Raw genomic sequence first — 17,467 nt, forward strand, 5'->3', positions numbered from 1 at the left:
TTCCACTACTGATGAATAATTATACATTTATTTGCTGAAAATGTATAAATAATAATTGGTGATTACCATCAATGTTCTGTCATGTAACTGACAAGTTGTGTTCGCCTTGGTAATCTGCCATCAAAATATGTGCAGCTTTTTGTCTTAAGTAAGGTACCTGTATGACAGCAATGTACCAGATTTAAGTAGCTATTTTAGCACAAGCTTTTACTTGTGTTTGTCATGTTTGATAAACCCACTAAAATACAGTGAATGTTTGTGTATGTGCATACTTGTGAAACAAAGGTGGTATGGTCTTTGTATGAACCCGACTAATGATCAAGTAAAGAAAAGCCCTCTGTCTTTTTGTGCCCACAGCATGGTGAGCGCGATTGGTAAAAGATGGCACTGTGCTGCGTGTCCTGACCTGCCTCTCTGTGGGGAAGCAGTTTTTTTCCTCGTTCTTTTTCCTGTCTTCTCCCCTTTACTCTCGAGTGTTTTTTAGGCAAGAAAAGGATGAGCAGGAGGAAGAGGGCAGGCAGGATGGCAAGCGTTAGGTAACAGGCCTAATGTACTGTGTAACAATTTCACTCACTCCCTCAGTCACACTCGCACACACTCGCGCACAGCTCTATTAACATACATCATCCCCTCTGTTTCTCAAAAACACACATAGTCACATTCAAATATGATTTAATTTAGGTAAATAATATGACAGAGGCGGCATTTCTGCTTGACTTATCTTCTTGGCCTCTAGTCATCTGCTGCTGCATCCTCAGTTGTGTGAATCTGCAGCCAGCCAGCTTCAAAAGGGGAAGAACACAGTCCAGACTCTGTGGGTCTCTCTGTTACATGACAGAGGATGTTGTGGGCCTGACCAATATTATCCTGTTGTGCACCTTTGCTTGTGCCCTGTAACCATGTACAAACAGTAAATGGCAGCGCACACTGTGGCAGTTAAAAATCACAACCATGAGCCATCATCATCCACAGCACTGCCTGTTGTTAGAGGCGACTGTGTGTTGCCAAGGCTCCTAGTTGGGGAAAGGTCGTTCCATTGAAGTGTTGCTGGTTTCCATAGCGATGGTGATGTTTCCAGACCCCAACTACCAATTCTGAATGGAACTGACTTGCCATTGGCTGAGCTTTTTGTCTGTCATGAAGACTGTGTATTATTATGATGTGTGTTTTTTATTCACCAAAGCAGCAAGCTGGGTGCAACAGAATTTGTCCAATGAGCTTGGGTTTCCCACCTTAGTGCTTTAGACAGGCCGGGTCCTTGACTTCTTTCCTATTGAATTGATTGCTTAGTGAAGATGTTTGTAGCTCTGCTGATGCACTTCTTCCAGCCAGAAGAATTGTTGCGATAGACAAGAGCTTAGGTGTTTGGTTGATGCTACTGCTTTACAAAAAGCTATCCATCCAACATTTTATGTGCACCAAGTGTGGGCAATATGATTAAAATTAAATAAATTTTCTGAATAATCAGGTGAAATTGTGTTATTGAAATCCAATAATGTCAGTTCTGCTCATTAATTTACAACATTGCACACAATGGAAAAGATAAGGCAAGGTTGCAGTACATATAGTCCCTTTACCCACCATTACTGTGACCCAGGCCTTCAACTGATGTTTATTTCACTATAGAATAACCTGATCATCATTTTGTCCATTAATTGTTTAGTCTATGAAATATCTTCAAGAAGAGTTTGTTCCTGTGGAGATCTGTTTGTCATATTGTAAACCCAGTGCAAAACTGGAACAGCTGGTTCTTCTTTGTAGGCACCAATCGCCATTGCCAAAATGGGAATTAGGACCATGCGGACTCAGTCAGTTGGTCATGTGGCAGCTGCAGTTTTAGGCTTTTGCCCCATTGCTGTCACTGAGAAATGGATTTTTAATTTGCAAAAATATTGTAAATGCCCTATGATACCATATTAAAGATGGTATTGAAGTTCTGGTCACACTCGCACTAATGCAACTAATTGTCACATGTGTGTTGCCCTATGCAACTGGCTGTTGTGATGTATGAGTTCATCAAAACCAGTTAACAAATACTGGTCATGATCAGGTCTTCTCTGCATGTAAAAATTTATGCTGCTATGCAAGAAGGAAAAAAAAAGTGTAAATGGCAGATTAATGTGATGTCCAGTTTTTCCACACTGTAGCATGTCCCCAGTCTTGTACTTTCAGCTTGACACATTTCACTGAGTCATTTCCACACATAAATTCATACATGCGTAGCACACAAGTAGAACGTCTCTGAAAGGCATTGTGCTGACTCATACTGTATTTGTGCGTGGATATTACAGGCATAAAGTGGTGGAACGTGTGCTGACCAGCTGTGACCATATCTTGTGTGTGTGTGATGTTTTTTGTGACTTTACGCAACACGCACACTAGAAACAATTTTAACTTCGTACCAAGAAGCTTCTTGTAAGCTATTGTAAACAGCAGGTTTACAGATGGCCATTATGCCATGTTTTTCACCTGAACAGGGATGTGTGTGTTTTTTAACTCTGACATGCTTGTATGGGTTAAGTCTGGACATTACACCTCCTGTGTGTGTTGTAATCTGTGTCACCTCTTGATGAAGGTTAACCTCATACATTATGTCACCACACCACTGTGTGTGTGTGTGTATGTGTGTAAACACACATGAACATGTAACATGCACTTGTCCCACTTCCAACTGTAGACGGTACACCGTTGTGACAGTGGATGTTGTTCCAGACATTTGACTTATTCAACATCTTGCTGGTGTTGGAATTTGTAAACCTGATTTAATCGTAACACCACATAACAAAATGTAACTTCCTGAATGCACTGTTAATGTTTATACAGGAGGACATTTGGCTCTTCTTTAAGTGTTGCTGTGTCATAAGCATCTAACAAGCTCCCAGTAATCTCAGTCTTACTGGCCTTCATATGGTAGTTGAATTGTTGTTCTACATTTGAATTAAAGCTGGCAATCCCCTGAAATCTTGTGGTATGTGCAATAATAGATTGTTTGCTAGGTCTGCAAATGTTTTATTTTGACCTGTTTTGTTGCCATCGCATACATTTATTTCTTGTGTACTGTGAAGCTGGAATTGGCGTGTGTGTGTTGTAGTAATGTACAGTACATGGTCCAGACTCCTCTGCTGGGCACCAGCTGCACTGGCATGGTGCTATGTTGAGGTCACAGTCTTGTGATCGGAGGGGCTATGTGACACTTCATCTCATTACAGCAGGCCTCTCAGGAGTGTGTGTGTGTGTATATGTACCCACCCAGATCTTTTGATAGAAAATTCCATGGTCATGGAAGCTAGCGCAAAGCAGATTGAAGACCCCAAGGCTACCAAGGTACACACTCTCAGCCACAACACATTTACTGTGCCTTGGCTGCTGCCAATGCTGGATGACCAACCTTTGAGATAGACACTGGTCACATGGTTGTTTGGACAGTTCAGCATACCAGCTAGCATTGCCACTGGTCTAGCTCGGCCTGTGCCTGTTACAATCATCCAGTTTGTGTGGTAAGAGAAGCAGCAGTTGAGTGACCAGTATGTAAAGCCTGAGAGTCAACAGTGTCAGTTTAACTCCCAGTTGTGCCATTGTGTCCATCTTCGACATGTAGTCATCGAGCAATATCCCTGGCACAAGGTTTTATATTTAGACACGCATCAAGCCTCTGTACAATTGCAGCATTTAGCCAGAGTAGCTCTGTATCCTCATTTTCAAAAGGACTCGATGTCCTTAAAATGAGCATAATATGTATGTGTAGATGCCGGCATATGTTTGAGTGTGTGTGTGTGATGTCCTATTGTTACCCTCCAGAAGACGCAGAGGGGAGTGATTACATCAACAAAACTGGATGACTGCCAATGCCAAGAATAGATTCCTGGAGCTTAAAATACCTCATATACACTTAAACATACATGACAGGGATTGTTTTTATGCCATCGCGCCGGTGACAGTTGTTCTTGTGAATGCGATATCTCATGAAGGCCTCAAGGGAGTTTTTCAGATTTGGCACAAACGTTCACCTGGAATCAAGGATGAACGAAGGTCAAAGATCAAAGTCGGTTTTCACATTTGGTTGTATATTGAATAGGTGACACTAATCTTGGGCAATTATATTGATCTTCTGTGTTGCCGGGTTGAAGATATGGTATGTCAAGCACCCATGTTTTAGAATTTGTAGCTTCTTTGCATATTTGAAGCCTTGTCGGCTGTCGTGGCTAGAAGTTTGTGCTCTTGATCAGCTTGGCCATCAACTTTATTGGCCAAGCTTGTGATGTGCGTGATTAGCGAGGGTAGCAACGTTCAATTATTTAGTTGACTAGTCTTCACCAGGAATACTAGCCGATTAAAGTGTTTTATTCGTTTTTTATTATTGTACAACACCTGTTAACTATTGCACATGAGATGTTATGCAGCCCCCCTCTCATCCCGCTAACGCCTGAATGATGTAAACAAGCATACTGGAAAGTGGGGCAGATGATATCTAGTAAAACCAGCATTGTTTGGCAGTGTTTTGATCTACAAAAATTAAAATAAGATTATTTGTAGGCTGTGTCAGGCATGTAATCACCTGATGTGGACGTTAACCTGCAAAGAAAGAAGACTGCTGGCGCTACTGTTGCTAACTTGCGCTACACTCTGCTAACCAATTTTACATCGTTAACCAGCAGACACTGTCATCCTGGTTAAATTGTGCTCAAATTTGACTGTTTTCTGATTGTTTTCTTACTCTAAACTAGTCGAGTAGTACATTTAAATTTCTATTTAATTGACAGAGAAATTAGTCATTAGGGATATCCCTAGAACACATAGAAGGAATATGTGGAGAAAAACAAAGCTTAACAAAGTCAAGTCAGATCAAGCTTATTTATATATCACTATAATAATCACAAATAACACATTTTATATCCTATATTAAATTCATGCAAAGTCTTCACTACATACTGTATATTATGAATCTGGACAGACGGATGTTCTTTAAATAAAACTTAACAATACTATTTTTGCTGATGTTCTGTGTTTTTATAAATGGCTGTTTTTAAGATTTCAGAAGCAATATGTATTGTGTTTGGTGGGTTAGAAGCATCTAAAAGCTTCTGACACCGTACTCTTTACTGTTCAAGTTCAGTTTTATCGTCATTCTCACTCAATTCAATGTCAACATAAAGGAAAATTAAATGTTGTTCCTCCTGGACCACAGTGCAATGTAGGTCAGACATTTCAGGACAAGAAGTGCAACGAACATAGTAAAAAAGCATAACAGGTACAAACACCACAGTTTTAAGAGAAAGAGCACTCTTACATTTTAACAACAAAGAAACACACGATGCATCATCGCCTATTTAAATGAAGAACTCATCCACAAAAACGCTTAATTTGATAATCAAATAAACTGCACTTGAACTCTACTTTGGTCAACCGACATCAGTCTTTGTAAATGACTACATTTAGAGGGAACATTAACTCTACCAATACACAAGTTTTCCACAACTGTTTAATGCTCCTGAAGGGAAACTACACAGAGACACACACTGATCTGGATTAATGCCACTTTTAAATGTGGCTCTGTGCTCTCAGAAGCCCCCTCTTGGCTCTCCTTCACTTCCCCTTCCTGTCTGCAGCAGGAAGTCAGCCTTGTCGGGCTTCAGATGGACTCATCTTCATGTCTGTTATCAGGAAAAGGGGAACTCGGGATGGCACTCGGCTGTGTTGGGGTGTGTGTTGACGCTGGACACATGCTTTTCATTTTTTCACACAGCCTACTCACTCATCTATTTTTGGCAGGAGCTGTGTTTTGGGGCACTCCCATTAGCTGCGCTTGATTAAGTCATTAAAGTCGTCTACCCATTCCTAAGTGGCAGAGCAAAGCTCCTGTCACACACCATCACCGTCCACACTGCCGGAGCCATTGTCGAGGGCTCAGCAGTTACGCAAGAGTCGTGCTCGCAGTGGAAGGTCATGGTGTAGGTCAGGTTACCCAAACAAGCTGGAATACAAAGAAAGCACGATGTTTGGCAACACATAATTTGGCCGTTCGTCTTTAAGAAGTACAAGCAATCGTGCGTCTAATTATAGTATCTTCTTGTTGTTATTTTTCTGGTCGTATTTATCATGTTTTTTTGTTAATAGGTTTGCTGTGCCAGGTCATGTTGGATTGAGTCTGTCTGACTCACACTTTCCTCTTACCTTCTTTGCTGGTTATTTTCTTGGCACTTTGCTCTTCTATGATTATTGTGTCATCACAGCAATATTGCAGGGGCATGGGGGCCATGCCCTGGAATTGTTGCCTGTAATTTAATACCATTTATGTGAACTGTATTATCTGTATTTAGATAACTCAAGATCTAGTAAACACATTGCATGCTTTAAGATGAAATCTTTCTTGTTTTGTTCACTCTCCTTCACTTCTTTCTGTCTTGAACACCTCCTCCTTCACTCACTGTTTCCTTCTTAATCTTGCCCTCTCTCTTCACCACGTCATTCATCCTTATCTCTCCCTCTGTCCCTTTCTTGTTTCTCTGTCTCCAGGTGGCTATAAAAATAGTGGATAAGACCCAGCTGGACGATGAGAACCTGAAAAAGATCTTCAGAGAGGTGCAAATCATGAAGTTGCTGAAGCACCCCCACATCATCCGCCTCTACCAGGTACACACTCACCCACAAAGCAAACAAGGTGCCCTGCTCAGATCTTACACCTGAGACTCATGGCCCAATAGGGAAAGAACAAAATGCAAAATGTGTTGCTTTTGCACGATCTGGTGTTATCTGTCATTGTTTTTTTGACTGATTTGTGCAAAAATACTGCCTGTACCTGGAAAATTATTGCAGTTTTTAACCAGGGAAAGTTCTTTTCCACATTCATCGGTGTACAGCTGGGGGGCTGCCCAGTACAACCACAACCCTCTCACTATGAACTTTGCTTTGGTGAGACTCAGTAGAGGAAAGAAAGAGTTTCCTGTTTGTTTTCCTCACCCAGACTTTTCCAGCTGTATGGGGATTGTAACACCAAACCAACCTGTCACATGCCAACTTGTCCAGCATCTTGTATGAAACGGATCCCAGTGTTTTAAACACAATTCAGTCTAAATTGCCACTTACTCACAAGAATGTGCCATCATTAAGATTTATATACTTAATGTTGAAGTTAAATCCATACACATACATATGTTGAACACGACGCAGGCAGTTTTCTGTTCTATATAAATCCTACTGTTTGTATGCCAAACACTGCTTACTCATTCTGTTGCGTAACGGGTGAACCGCCCATCACTAGATGTTGGTCTGTCTGAGGGTTTGTAGGTCCTGGTTGTTATCACTTGTTTATGTCTTTAGGTGATGGAGACGGAGAGGATGATCTATCTGGTCACAGAGTACGCTAGCGGTGGAGAGATATTCGGTAAGGGATGTGCTTGTTGTGGATTCCCCTTTTATTACTGCCTCTGCCTTTTAGCTTGTGTTTCTGGTTCCTGTTGAGTTTAAACTGGTGTAAAAATATGCAAAATCCAATTAAAACTTTTCTTCAAAATTTTTTTGAGGACACTCATCTTTAAAATGTCTCAATGTTACTAAATAAATAATCTAAATCTGAGTTTTGGTTATAAGAGACTTTACACTGTATGTTCAATCTTATATTACAATACACAGAGTTTAACCAGTGTTATGCTGTAATAAGCACCCCTGCCATGAAAAGCCCCCAGTAAAGTTTAGGGTTAGGCATGAACAGTGAGGGTTGGTTAGGATTAAACCTACACCAAATGTACATGGGGTTGTATTTCGCAGCAGGGGTGTTTATTACGGCACAACAACGGGACTGGGCTCACTGGCCAATCACAATAAGTAATTATTACATCCCTGCTTGTAGACCACCTGGTGGCTCACGGGCGTATGGCAGAGAAGGACGCCAGAAAGAAGTTCAAGCAGATTGTGGCAGCAGTCCATTTCTGTCACTGTCGCAACATCGTCCACAGAGACTTAAAGGCTGAGAATCTGCTCCTGGACCACAACCTCAACATCAAAATCGCAGGTGTGTGTGTGTGTTTGCACTTAAGAGTGTATGGGAGGGTAACTTAATTTAGTGTATTTGAGCTCTCTTGGTGAGTGGTTGCAGGCAAGTGTCAGCATGTGCCTTTGGAGCATTTTTCCTCAATTGATTGAATTTACTCATTTAAGCTGTTGAGGAAAGTGATAAGATTGAATAAACTTCTCCTCTCCCCCTGTCAGATTTTGGCTTCAGTAACCTGTTTTCTCGAGGCCAGCTGTTGAAGACATGGTGTGGCAGCCCTCCCTATGCTGCACCAGAACTCTTTGAGGGCAAGGAGTATGACGGACCGAAAGTAGATATATGGGTGAGTAGACTTTTAGGTATGCACTAGGCCCCGATGGACTGCAACACAGCTAGAAAGAAACAAGAATCCTGAAGGAGCCTAGAACAAGTTTTTGTCTCAAAATAAGATACCCAACTCTGTCTAATAACCGTGTACTCATAGTTTGTTTCTGCTGTATTTTCTATAGAGCTTAGGTGTGGTGTTGTATGTGTTGGTGTGCGGCGCCCTGCCTTTTGATGGCAGCACTCTACAAAATTTGCGGGCACGTGTCCTCAGCGGCAAGTTCCGTATCCCCTTCTTCATGTCCACAGGTAGGACTTCTGTCAACTAGGACTCCCTTTGTCTGATGTCTCACCACCTTCTCCTCTAGCCCACACCTTAACTGGTGCAATATCTCACTAGCTTCGTTTACATCAAAGGGCCAAGAAATTTCAGAGGAATACTCCGCCAAGATTTATTACGTTAACATCAAGCACTCTCTTAAAAAGTGGCAGTTCACAGTGGCATGAATTTATGTTACATTTGATTCCAACAGTTTCAAGATTTCACATTGGAAAAAGAATAAAAACATTAATTGAAACCCCTCCTGCAAAATGGAAACGATGCAATGAACTGAACAAGCAGATAGGCAGTGGGTTAAGAAAAAATTTTAGTGAAAGTTGAGATTTATTTATGCCATTAAATGATTCATTTTAAAATCATGATTAGTTGTAACTAGCAGCAACAACTCTGTACTCTGTACTTTTCTCTGCTACCATTTTTTTTAAGTTAGCATTTGAATCTACAAGGAGTGAGCATCTGATTAAAAGATCATGGGTTGAGTATCACTTGAAGTGACCTTTTGAAATGTCATAAGAAATGCAGACTACTTACAGTATGTTTTCATTATTGTTCCACAAAAGCTGACCGAACTACCATAATCAAGAAAACTATGTGGGAATAAATGTCTGTTTTTCAAACTATTAACACTATTGTTGGTCATTTTTACAGTTTCTTTGCAAGTAATTCTTAATATACTATATATTCAATACATTACATTTCAAGTGGTGTTGTCTTATGTGAGAATGCATGTATATGTTTGTGTGTTACTGCAGACTGTGAGTACTTGATCAGACACATGTTAGTTCTGGAGCCCAGCAGACGGTTAACCATGGAGCAGATCTGTAAGAACAAGTGGATGAGACAAGGAGACCCAGATCCAGACTTCGACAGGGTGAGACCCCTCTAGACGTATTCAGCAGTAGATATCTTGACTCCTGGGTAGCGTCATGCACTGACCATTAACCTAAAGCAAAATAATTCTTTACTTGCTGAATTTTCCTTTTCAGTGTGGTGTAATTGTATCCCTCCCATGCTGTCCGTTGCATATCTTTTTGCCACTGTTAGTAGAGTTAGATGATAGTGACTTCTTGACAGCCTTTCGTGAGCAAATATCACTTATACTGTATGTGTTACATTTACAAAATATTATTTCTGGAAAATAATTTTAAAGCAAAAGTTGGACATTTTGAGAAATTCACTCAAATTCTGGCAGAGAGTTGGATGAGAAGATTGGTACCACTTCCATCTGTCCATTTAAATATATGTAAAGTTATAGGCAACTGCCAGGTAGCTTAGCATAAAGACTGGAACCATGGGATTTCAGCTAGCCTGGTTCTGTTCACTTACCAGCACCTCTTAAGCTCACAAATTAAAGTGCTGTTTTTCATTTGACATTATGGCAGTTTGCCACCACCCCCCCTTCATCTCTTCTCCCCATTTCTTCTCCCTTGCAGTTGATAGCAGAATGTGAGCAGGTGAAGACAGAGAGAGACACAGAGCTCATCAATGAGCAGGTGCTGATAGCCATGTCTGAGATGGGCCTGGACCGAGAACGCACGCTTCAGGTTGGACCAGACGCAGCTGATTTGCACTGATGTATTTAAGCACTGCCTTTTCGTCAAAACGTCATCTCAACAACTTATTTTTATCCTCTTTCTTCATCCACTCTAGTCCCTACAAACAGATGCATATGATCACTACAGTGCCATCTACAGTCTACTGGCTGACCGCCTCAAGAAACACAAGACCCTGCGTGTTGCCCAGCCCACGCCGCGCTCCATTTATCCCCTTAATGCTGTACAGGTGAGTCATTGTTCTTTGGTATTGTTATTATATATATATATATATATATATATATATATAGAGGCTTTTCCAGCTGCTGTGTCCATTTTGACACATTGATAGTTGTGTGGAGAGTTTGTCTTATTCTGTGACAAGTTTTAAATAACTGTAAACAAGGTTCCTAGAGCCAGTGGGTCACAGCACTGTCTTAACACTCCGTGCAGTCACTGTCACCGGTGTCACAACATGGATTTTGCAATACAGCCATTACTGTGATAAACACACACTTTTTGGTTTTAGCACACACACGAAGGAGATGTCCTTCCCACAACACCTGATGGACTATGTCACATCCACAGGTTACACACAGGCAGTAGGCTCATTCAACTTAATGCAAGGCTGCACAGCGCTGACTTAACATGATGCATGCTGGACTTAAAGCAATGCATGTTGGTTAGAAATTGCCACCTGCGCTGCGGAACGTCACCATGTCACATGACATTAAAACCTGAGTCAGACGCTGCAGTTGCTCTCTTCCAGCTGGGAATCACCTCTGTGACAACAGAACTTTGCCCTAATAGGCTTAAGGCTTCACTGACAGGCATGACGTGTGGTACGTTTTTATTCTGTAGTTATCTCTTCCAAATGGGATACAAATCCTTCTGGCAGCTCATCTCGTACATTTGGGCACACGCACTAGTTCACATAGTTTTAATTTAAAGCAGCACTGCAGCAGTAACAGTATAATGTACAACTTGAAGTTGTATTTTTCTTGCTTGACAATCACATTAAGCATTTTTCTGTTTAATTACTAATATAGTGTGTAGGACAGTTAATGGTATTTTTCTACTCCTTTTGAACTCAGATGGTTTCAAATTGTGTAATCTAGAGACCAAGATTTGTACTCAGAGTGTTGTGTTCAGGAGTCATTTTGAGTAACTTTCTTCATGTGGGTTATGATGTCAAAGGTTAAGTCAGCTTCCGGTTTCTTCTAAGATGGAAATCCTTGTAAGTGTTATTCCCAATTTGGCTGGTATATTTGTGGTCTGTTGGATCACAAATGATGTGGAACATTCATTTCAGAGGGGAAAAAGGTTGTATTGCTCACACCTGTTTAGGGTCAAATGTCACTATATTTAGAGCTTCTTCATTGGCATAAAGGTAAAAGTTGATTGTAAGCTTGAGGAACAATAGATTTGTTGAAAGCACCTTTGGGAATCGTTGCTACTCTGTAAATAATATTATAAAGAGAAGGACTGGACCTCCTCTTTTTGAAAAGTGCTTTGAGATAACCTCTGTTGTGAATTGGCGCTATACAAGTAAAATTAACTTGACTTGACTTTTGACTGATTTCTTCTCTCTTTTTTTATTAAAGAAGCATTGGGCTTTTTCTTTGATGATCTCCACTGAAGAGTGGAGTGTTTCATGTGACTGTTTGATCAGTCGAACCTAGAGTACTCATCATGTCTATCCACTGAATGGAGTTGATTGGCTTTAACCCACATCTGCCAATCCCACTGCACTAAGAAGATTGTTTCAAAATCAGTGCAATCCTCACATGACCTGTTTGACCTGTGTATGTGCATGTTTCTATGTGTGTATGTGTTTGTGTTTGGGTGTGTGGCCAGCAGACAGATCCACAGGGTAATCCTGTTAGCATGACCGTTCCCCATGTCCAGCTCATCAACCCAGAGAACCAGATTGTTGAGGTGAGTCAAGTAGGGCGTCCACCTGGTTGCGTCAGCCTGGCAGTATGTAGCCAACAGTGATCATGTCTGATGAGCACTCTAGGATCAGTTTGTTCAAGTTGAAATCCCAACCATGGCTTTAACATAAACTGCTTCAAACTGGTAAACATTGCTGCAACACTTCTTTGCAACACAATTCAGTCAGTAACATTTGGTCTTCATATATTTGATGATTTGCATCGGTCACTGGCTGCCGGCCCATTATTTAAGGTCTACTAGTACAGTTTACAACTGTTAGTATAACCTGGTATTGACCAGGCACACGCAGTCACACATACATGTACACACAGAGAGCCTTGAAGCTGACTCACAAACACTGTGAAACACAAGAATGCGTCAGATCACTGCATTGCAGTAGGGATTTTAATAGAAGACCTGGATTTTGAAGCATCTACATTAGAAATGAAATACTTTAAAAATGTGTACCCTCTTTAGACTAATCGCCCGCAACACATACTTCCAAAGGCCATCACTAATGACCATATATGTGTGTGTATTTGTTGTTTAGCCGGATGGCAGCATGGCACTGGACAGTGATGAAGGAGAGGAGCCGTCTCCTGAGGCCATGGCTCGCTACCTTTCAATGAGGCGGCACACTGTGGGGGTACCAGACCAAAGGTAACACATAAACACACAACACTCCAATCTACAATGAGCGATGTTTCTGTTGTCGCATTAGTTGCATTAGCACTTTTGCATTAGTTGCATTTTTTTCGGCTGTGAGCACAGAGAGTAGGAGAGAAGCAAACACACCAGCTGACCTTAGGTATGTTGATAGTGGAGTGTGGGTTATTTAAGGTGCATTTAAATAATCTATGCCAAATAAGGCATTAACTAATGTTGACGAATAGATTCTAGCACATAACCAAAACCATTGACTGTTTCCGTTACTGTTGTCGTTCTTTCTCCTCCCACAACAGGACAGAGATGCAGGAGGACCTCCAGAAACTGCCACCGGGTTTCCCACGCGGTGCAGTGCCCCAGCCTCCTTTCCCCCCACTGGCCCCCACTATGGGCCAAATGCACACTCTCATGCCCACACAGAGCCTGCAGCCCACACAGCAGCTGGAGTACAAGGTACAGTGAGTTGGTTTAGATTGGGGGTGGGTTCTTTCAGTTGGCATTAGTAGGGTCTAAATATCAATTTTATTGATTTTCCTCTCCAATCTGACCACTTGTGTCTGCTGATGCTCCAGGAGCAGTCGTTGCTGCAGCCACCTACTCTGCAACTGCTCAATGGCATGGGGCCTCTGGGTCGAAGAGCTTCCGACGGTGGGGCTAACATTCAACTACACGCTCAGCTCCTCAAGAGGCCCCGGGGGCCCTCACCACTTGTCGCCAGCCCAGTGAGTATAGATGTTATTCCCAAGGCTTTCTGTAAGTGTGCAATTTGTTTATTCTCCCACCATGTAAAATGTAGGAGTGCTGATCAGTAAACTTTCTGCCCCTCTCAGCACCCGATCCCTGCAGTAGCTCCGGTGGATGAGGAGGGTTCGGATGGAGAGCCAGACCAAGAGGCGGTACAGAGGTAACCCACGGTGATGGTTTTTGGTGATGGGATATACTATACAGAGGTGCTGCCTAAACTGGATGCTCTGGAAGGCCCTTAACCTGTGACTGTAGAACAGTGGGTTCTCTATGAATGTTGAGTTAAGGAAGGACACACTAGATTTTTTTTATACCAGAAGCTTAGTGTGCAAATTTTAGAGTAGGGGAGATGTGTTAATAAAAAAAACAAAAAAAACAACAAAGCATAAAAACTATCACAATAAACAGCAGAACTGTGCACTTTTTGAGATAAAGATATGCAAGAATTTAGAAAATTTTCCAAAGTAAGAGCTTTGATAGAATGAGCAGAATATGTATCAGGCTTAGTGTGACAGATTAGGCAGAACCAGTGTAAAACTAGTCACAGGTTTGGTATATGGAGATGTGGTTTTGGGTTCAGAAGTCCAGGTTAGGGTTTCCCAGTTGGTCCTCTTCAGACAGCAGCCTCTGTAGACTTCGCTGGTGTCCTGGGTTGCTGGGAGTGAGTGCCTTGAGGCTGCTCTGCTTTTTCCCACGGGAGGTGGCCACTCTGCTGTGGTGCTTATCCCATCTCTCCTCCTTTCTCCATCGCGCAAGTGCCTTCTGCCACAATTCCAAACTGAATCTGCCAAATCCAGCCCTCCTATCTCTCAAACTCTTTGGCCAAGAGCTTCTTTATCTCTCTCATTTCAGTAAGTGCCAAATTATCCTCCCGACTTTCTCACTCTTTCTCACACAGCTTTGCTAACTCTGAAGCTTGCAAAACCAGTGATTACAAATGGCAACCAGTCCAGTCCTTAAATTGGAAGCTGGGGGCTGTGGGATACCCATAAGCTTTAACATCCATCTGTGGTGTAATTTTACTTTGTTTTTCTGATTGGCTAAGATGATATGAATGATGGCACCCATTGGCAGAGGTGGGAAGGGGTGGGCCTCCCCCCCCTGTCTCCATTAGCCAATGAGGACAGAGAGCTGACCAGCGCTGCTTCCTGTCTCCCACCCTCACCCCCGTCCTCCCCCCTCCCTGCGGCCCAGGTACCTGGCGAACCGCTCCAAGCGGCACACGACGCACGCGCTAATGAGCACATCGCATGGCGAGCCCTCGGCAGAGTCACAGCGGCCCCAGGGCCCCCGCCAGAGGGGGGGCTGGGCCCCCGACATACACACCCGGTGAGGGGACACGCCCGCTCCGAGCTGTATACGCACAAACACACACAAACACACAGACGCACACATTAAATGAGGGGGATACCAAGCATAACCCTCTGTTTCTCTCTCTCACACAAATACACACAGCTGATCTCACACACACACACACACACACGCACACACACACTGCTGATGAAGTACTTGCACCAGCTGAAGGTTGTGCACCTTCCAAAGAGGAAGGATATTTTTTGTCAATAGTGGCGTCGGAGGTGGAGGGTGTGGCACAGGGCAGACATCCCTCCACATCACCAGTAAACTGATTCAAAATAACTTTCTTCCCCACAAACCTGGAAAGAGCAGGTATGTGACAGGTTCACGCCAAAGATTTAGCAGAACCCCTTAAAGCTAATTTATTATCTCTGTGTATATTCTCTCCATAGTAGCCATATTTCTTTGTGTTTTTTGTGTTGTCCATGTTCTAATTCCAGCTGTTGTCCCCCGTTAGTATCATCTTCATTCGACTCAGTTTAGAAGCTTGGTGTTCTTTTTTATTTAGATGCAGTGGTAGGCAGGACCTGTTTTCTAAAATAGGGCTTGAGATGAGTAAACTTGTGCCAGTTGTTAAAGAAGGCATGCTCTTTTGAGGTAGAATCGATGTGTAAAGCTAGAGGTTCGATCTTTCTTCATGGAGCACTTTTTGGAGATGGTGTTATAACTGGACTCATTTTTTGATGAAAAATGTCATTCTTGTGACTGGTGTGATGACGATGCCAGCTGTCAGCTATGCGTCTTGTCCAGTAATTTAGTTTTCTATGAAGCATGCCAACATGCAGTAGTTGTTTATTCAGCCTTTACTGAGCAATGAAAACTCTGAAGCATCACACAGAGTCTGTCATCAATGGTAAGTTGAGGAAAGAGCTTATCTGTAGAAAAATTTCTCAAGAAGAATTCTTTAGACGAACTTCCATTAACAATGGTATGTATTTAATGTCACTTACCTTAAACTGATCATCATTTTGTCATGATTGAGAGCACAGATGAAATTATGCATGGATTCAGTTCATATAAGTTGTGTGAATTTTGAGGTCCTTACGTTTCCTACACATTAAATGTTTCACTGTCAGATACTTAAACTTGTAATGTTTTGTGTAAGTTTGAGGAGCTCATGCTTGTCATGTGTTTGTGTCTCATGTGTGTCTGTGTTATGTCACTGTGTGTGTGTGTGTGTGTGTGTGTGTGTGTGTGCGTGTGCGTGCATGCGTGTGTGTGTATTTGTGTACACACGTGTTTGTGTCTGCTCCCTGTGGTCCCCTCCTCAGATCCAGCTATAAGGACTGTAACACCCTTCATCTCCCCATGGAGCGCTTCTCACCTGTCAGACGGTTCTCTGACGGCGCCGCCACCATCCAGGCCTTCAAGGCTCATCTAGAGAACAGCAGCCTCATTAAGCAACTCAAGCAGGTACATCACTCTACTCAGTATCAAAGCATACCAGGGGAAAACATCAACAAGTTTTTGGGTAATCAAACAGCTGGTAGTAATGAAACAGGAAGAAAATTAATTTGTCCTCACGAATCACCAGAGAACACCGGCTTCACATTGACATTTCATTCCTGACCTTGGTTGTGCTAGTGTTAGATGTATTTGGTATGTTCAGAATTTTATGCCTGCATATCTTTAGGTTTGGAAAAATAAATGTAGATCATCTGGCAGTGAAATAATGTGAAATTCTCATTTTCTCCTAGAAATCTTTTTAGGGGATTTTAATATTATAACAACAATAAATATGCATTTTTTTCTTCTTTTCTTTTTATGAGAAATTACAGTATTCATTTTCCTTCAGTGTCCATATGAGAAAATAAAGCATTATTCTATGGAGGGATAAGGTTATTGATCAATACCAATGACTGAACAATTACCTCACCAAGTGCAGAGATTTCAGAAATATCTCTCTGGACTGTACTCTGCTTCTCTATAACCCCTATGCCTTTTTTAACTGCTCACAGAAGTACGACTTCCAAACAGTGATGCAACACATTCGGCTCTGGAGGCAAAAAGTGATACACTGCAGCTATTCTGATGCAATTCTGACTCTCTTGGGAATACAAACCAAGATCCCCAGCACTGCAAATCTGTGCTTTATGAGAGGAGTTAAACTCTGTAATGCAGCAGATAGTTTTAATAGCCTAGCCTAACGTGGGCCACTGTGATAAGATTCCCACTGGCTGACTGACTGTTGCATTCTGCCTCATCATGCTCTCTCCTCTGGTCTCTGCTGCCATTTCAGTGCAGAGCAGAAGCAGACAAGCTACAATAAAAAGCTATTGATGGAAAACCCTGAACAGGATTGGTGAACTTTCCATCATGACATGCATAAATCTCATACTTGTCAATTCTGATTAATTTGAGGTTTTCAAATAACCCACTAACCAAGCAATACCCTGGATGTATTTTGCTGAGACAATGTTGAATTTAAAGTAGTAAAAAAAAAAAAGAAGAAAAATTTTAGCTACACAGACACAGATTTAACAGAGCTGGGATATTTTTCTCACAGTTTGAGCCTTGTTATTAAAATGCTGACACAATTTAGACTCACTGTAATCTTGACGCACAGTGAAGAGAATTTCTTCA

At 42.0% G+C, this 17,467-nt stretch overlaps 1 protein-coding gene across 3 annotated transcripts in view; it reads left to right on the plus strand.

Annotated features, from left to right (window-relative positions):
- sik3 (SIK family kinase 3) overlaps positions 1-17,467 on the plus strand; it is a 29,377-nt gene that overhangs the window by 4,475 nt on the left and 7,435 nt on the right. Inside the window, exons 2-16 of one of the 3 annotated variants that reach the window (XM_022760461.1) lie at positions 6,514-6,630; positions 7,318-7,381; positions 7,847-8,008; positions 8,206-8,330; positions 8,497-8,620; positions 9,404-9,522; positions 10,085-10,195; positions 10,302-10,433; positions 12,041-12,121; positions 12,669-12,778; positions 13,081-13,237; positions 13,357-13,506; positions 13,615-13,688; positions 14,723-14,857; positions 16,156-16,297. In XM_022760461.1, coding sequence (XP_022616182.1) covers positions 6,514-6,630; positions 7,318-7,381; positions 7,847-8,008; positions 8,206-8,330; positions 8,497-8,620; positions 9,404-9,522; positions 10,085-10,195; positions 10,302-10,433; positions 12,041-12,121; positions 12,669-12,778; positions 13,081-13,237; positions 13,357-13,506; positions 13,615-13,688; positions 14,723-14,857; positions 16,156-16,297 — 1,803 coding nt within the window. Of the gene's footprint in view, positions 1-6,513; positions 6,631-7,317; positions 7,382-7,846; positions 8,009-8,205; positions 8,331-8,496; positions 8,621-9,403; positions 9,523-10,084; positions 10,196-10,301; positions 10,434-12,040; positions 12,122-12,668; positions 12,779-13,080; positions 13,238-13,356; positions 13,507-13,614; positions 13,689-14,722; positions 14,858-16,155; positions 16,298-17,467 lie in introns of those variants that run through there. The other 2 variants (XM_022760462.1, XM_022760463.1) reach the window with 2 other exon arrangements.

The sequence above is a fragment of the Seriola dumerili genome, unplaced genomic scaffold (genome assembly GCF_002260705.1).
Source record: "Seriola dumerili isolate Sdu_G_001 unplaced genomic scaffold, Sdu_1.0 BDQW01000337.1, whole genome shotgun sequence".
NCBI lineage: Eukaryota > Metazoa > Chordata > Actinopteri > Carangiformes > Carangidae > Seriola > Seriola dumerili.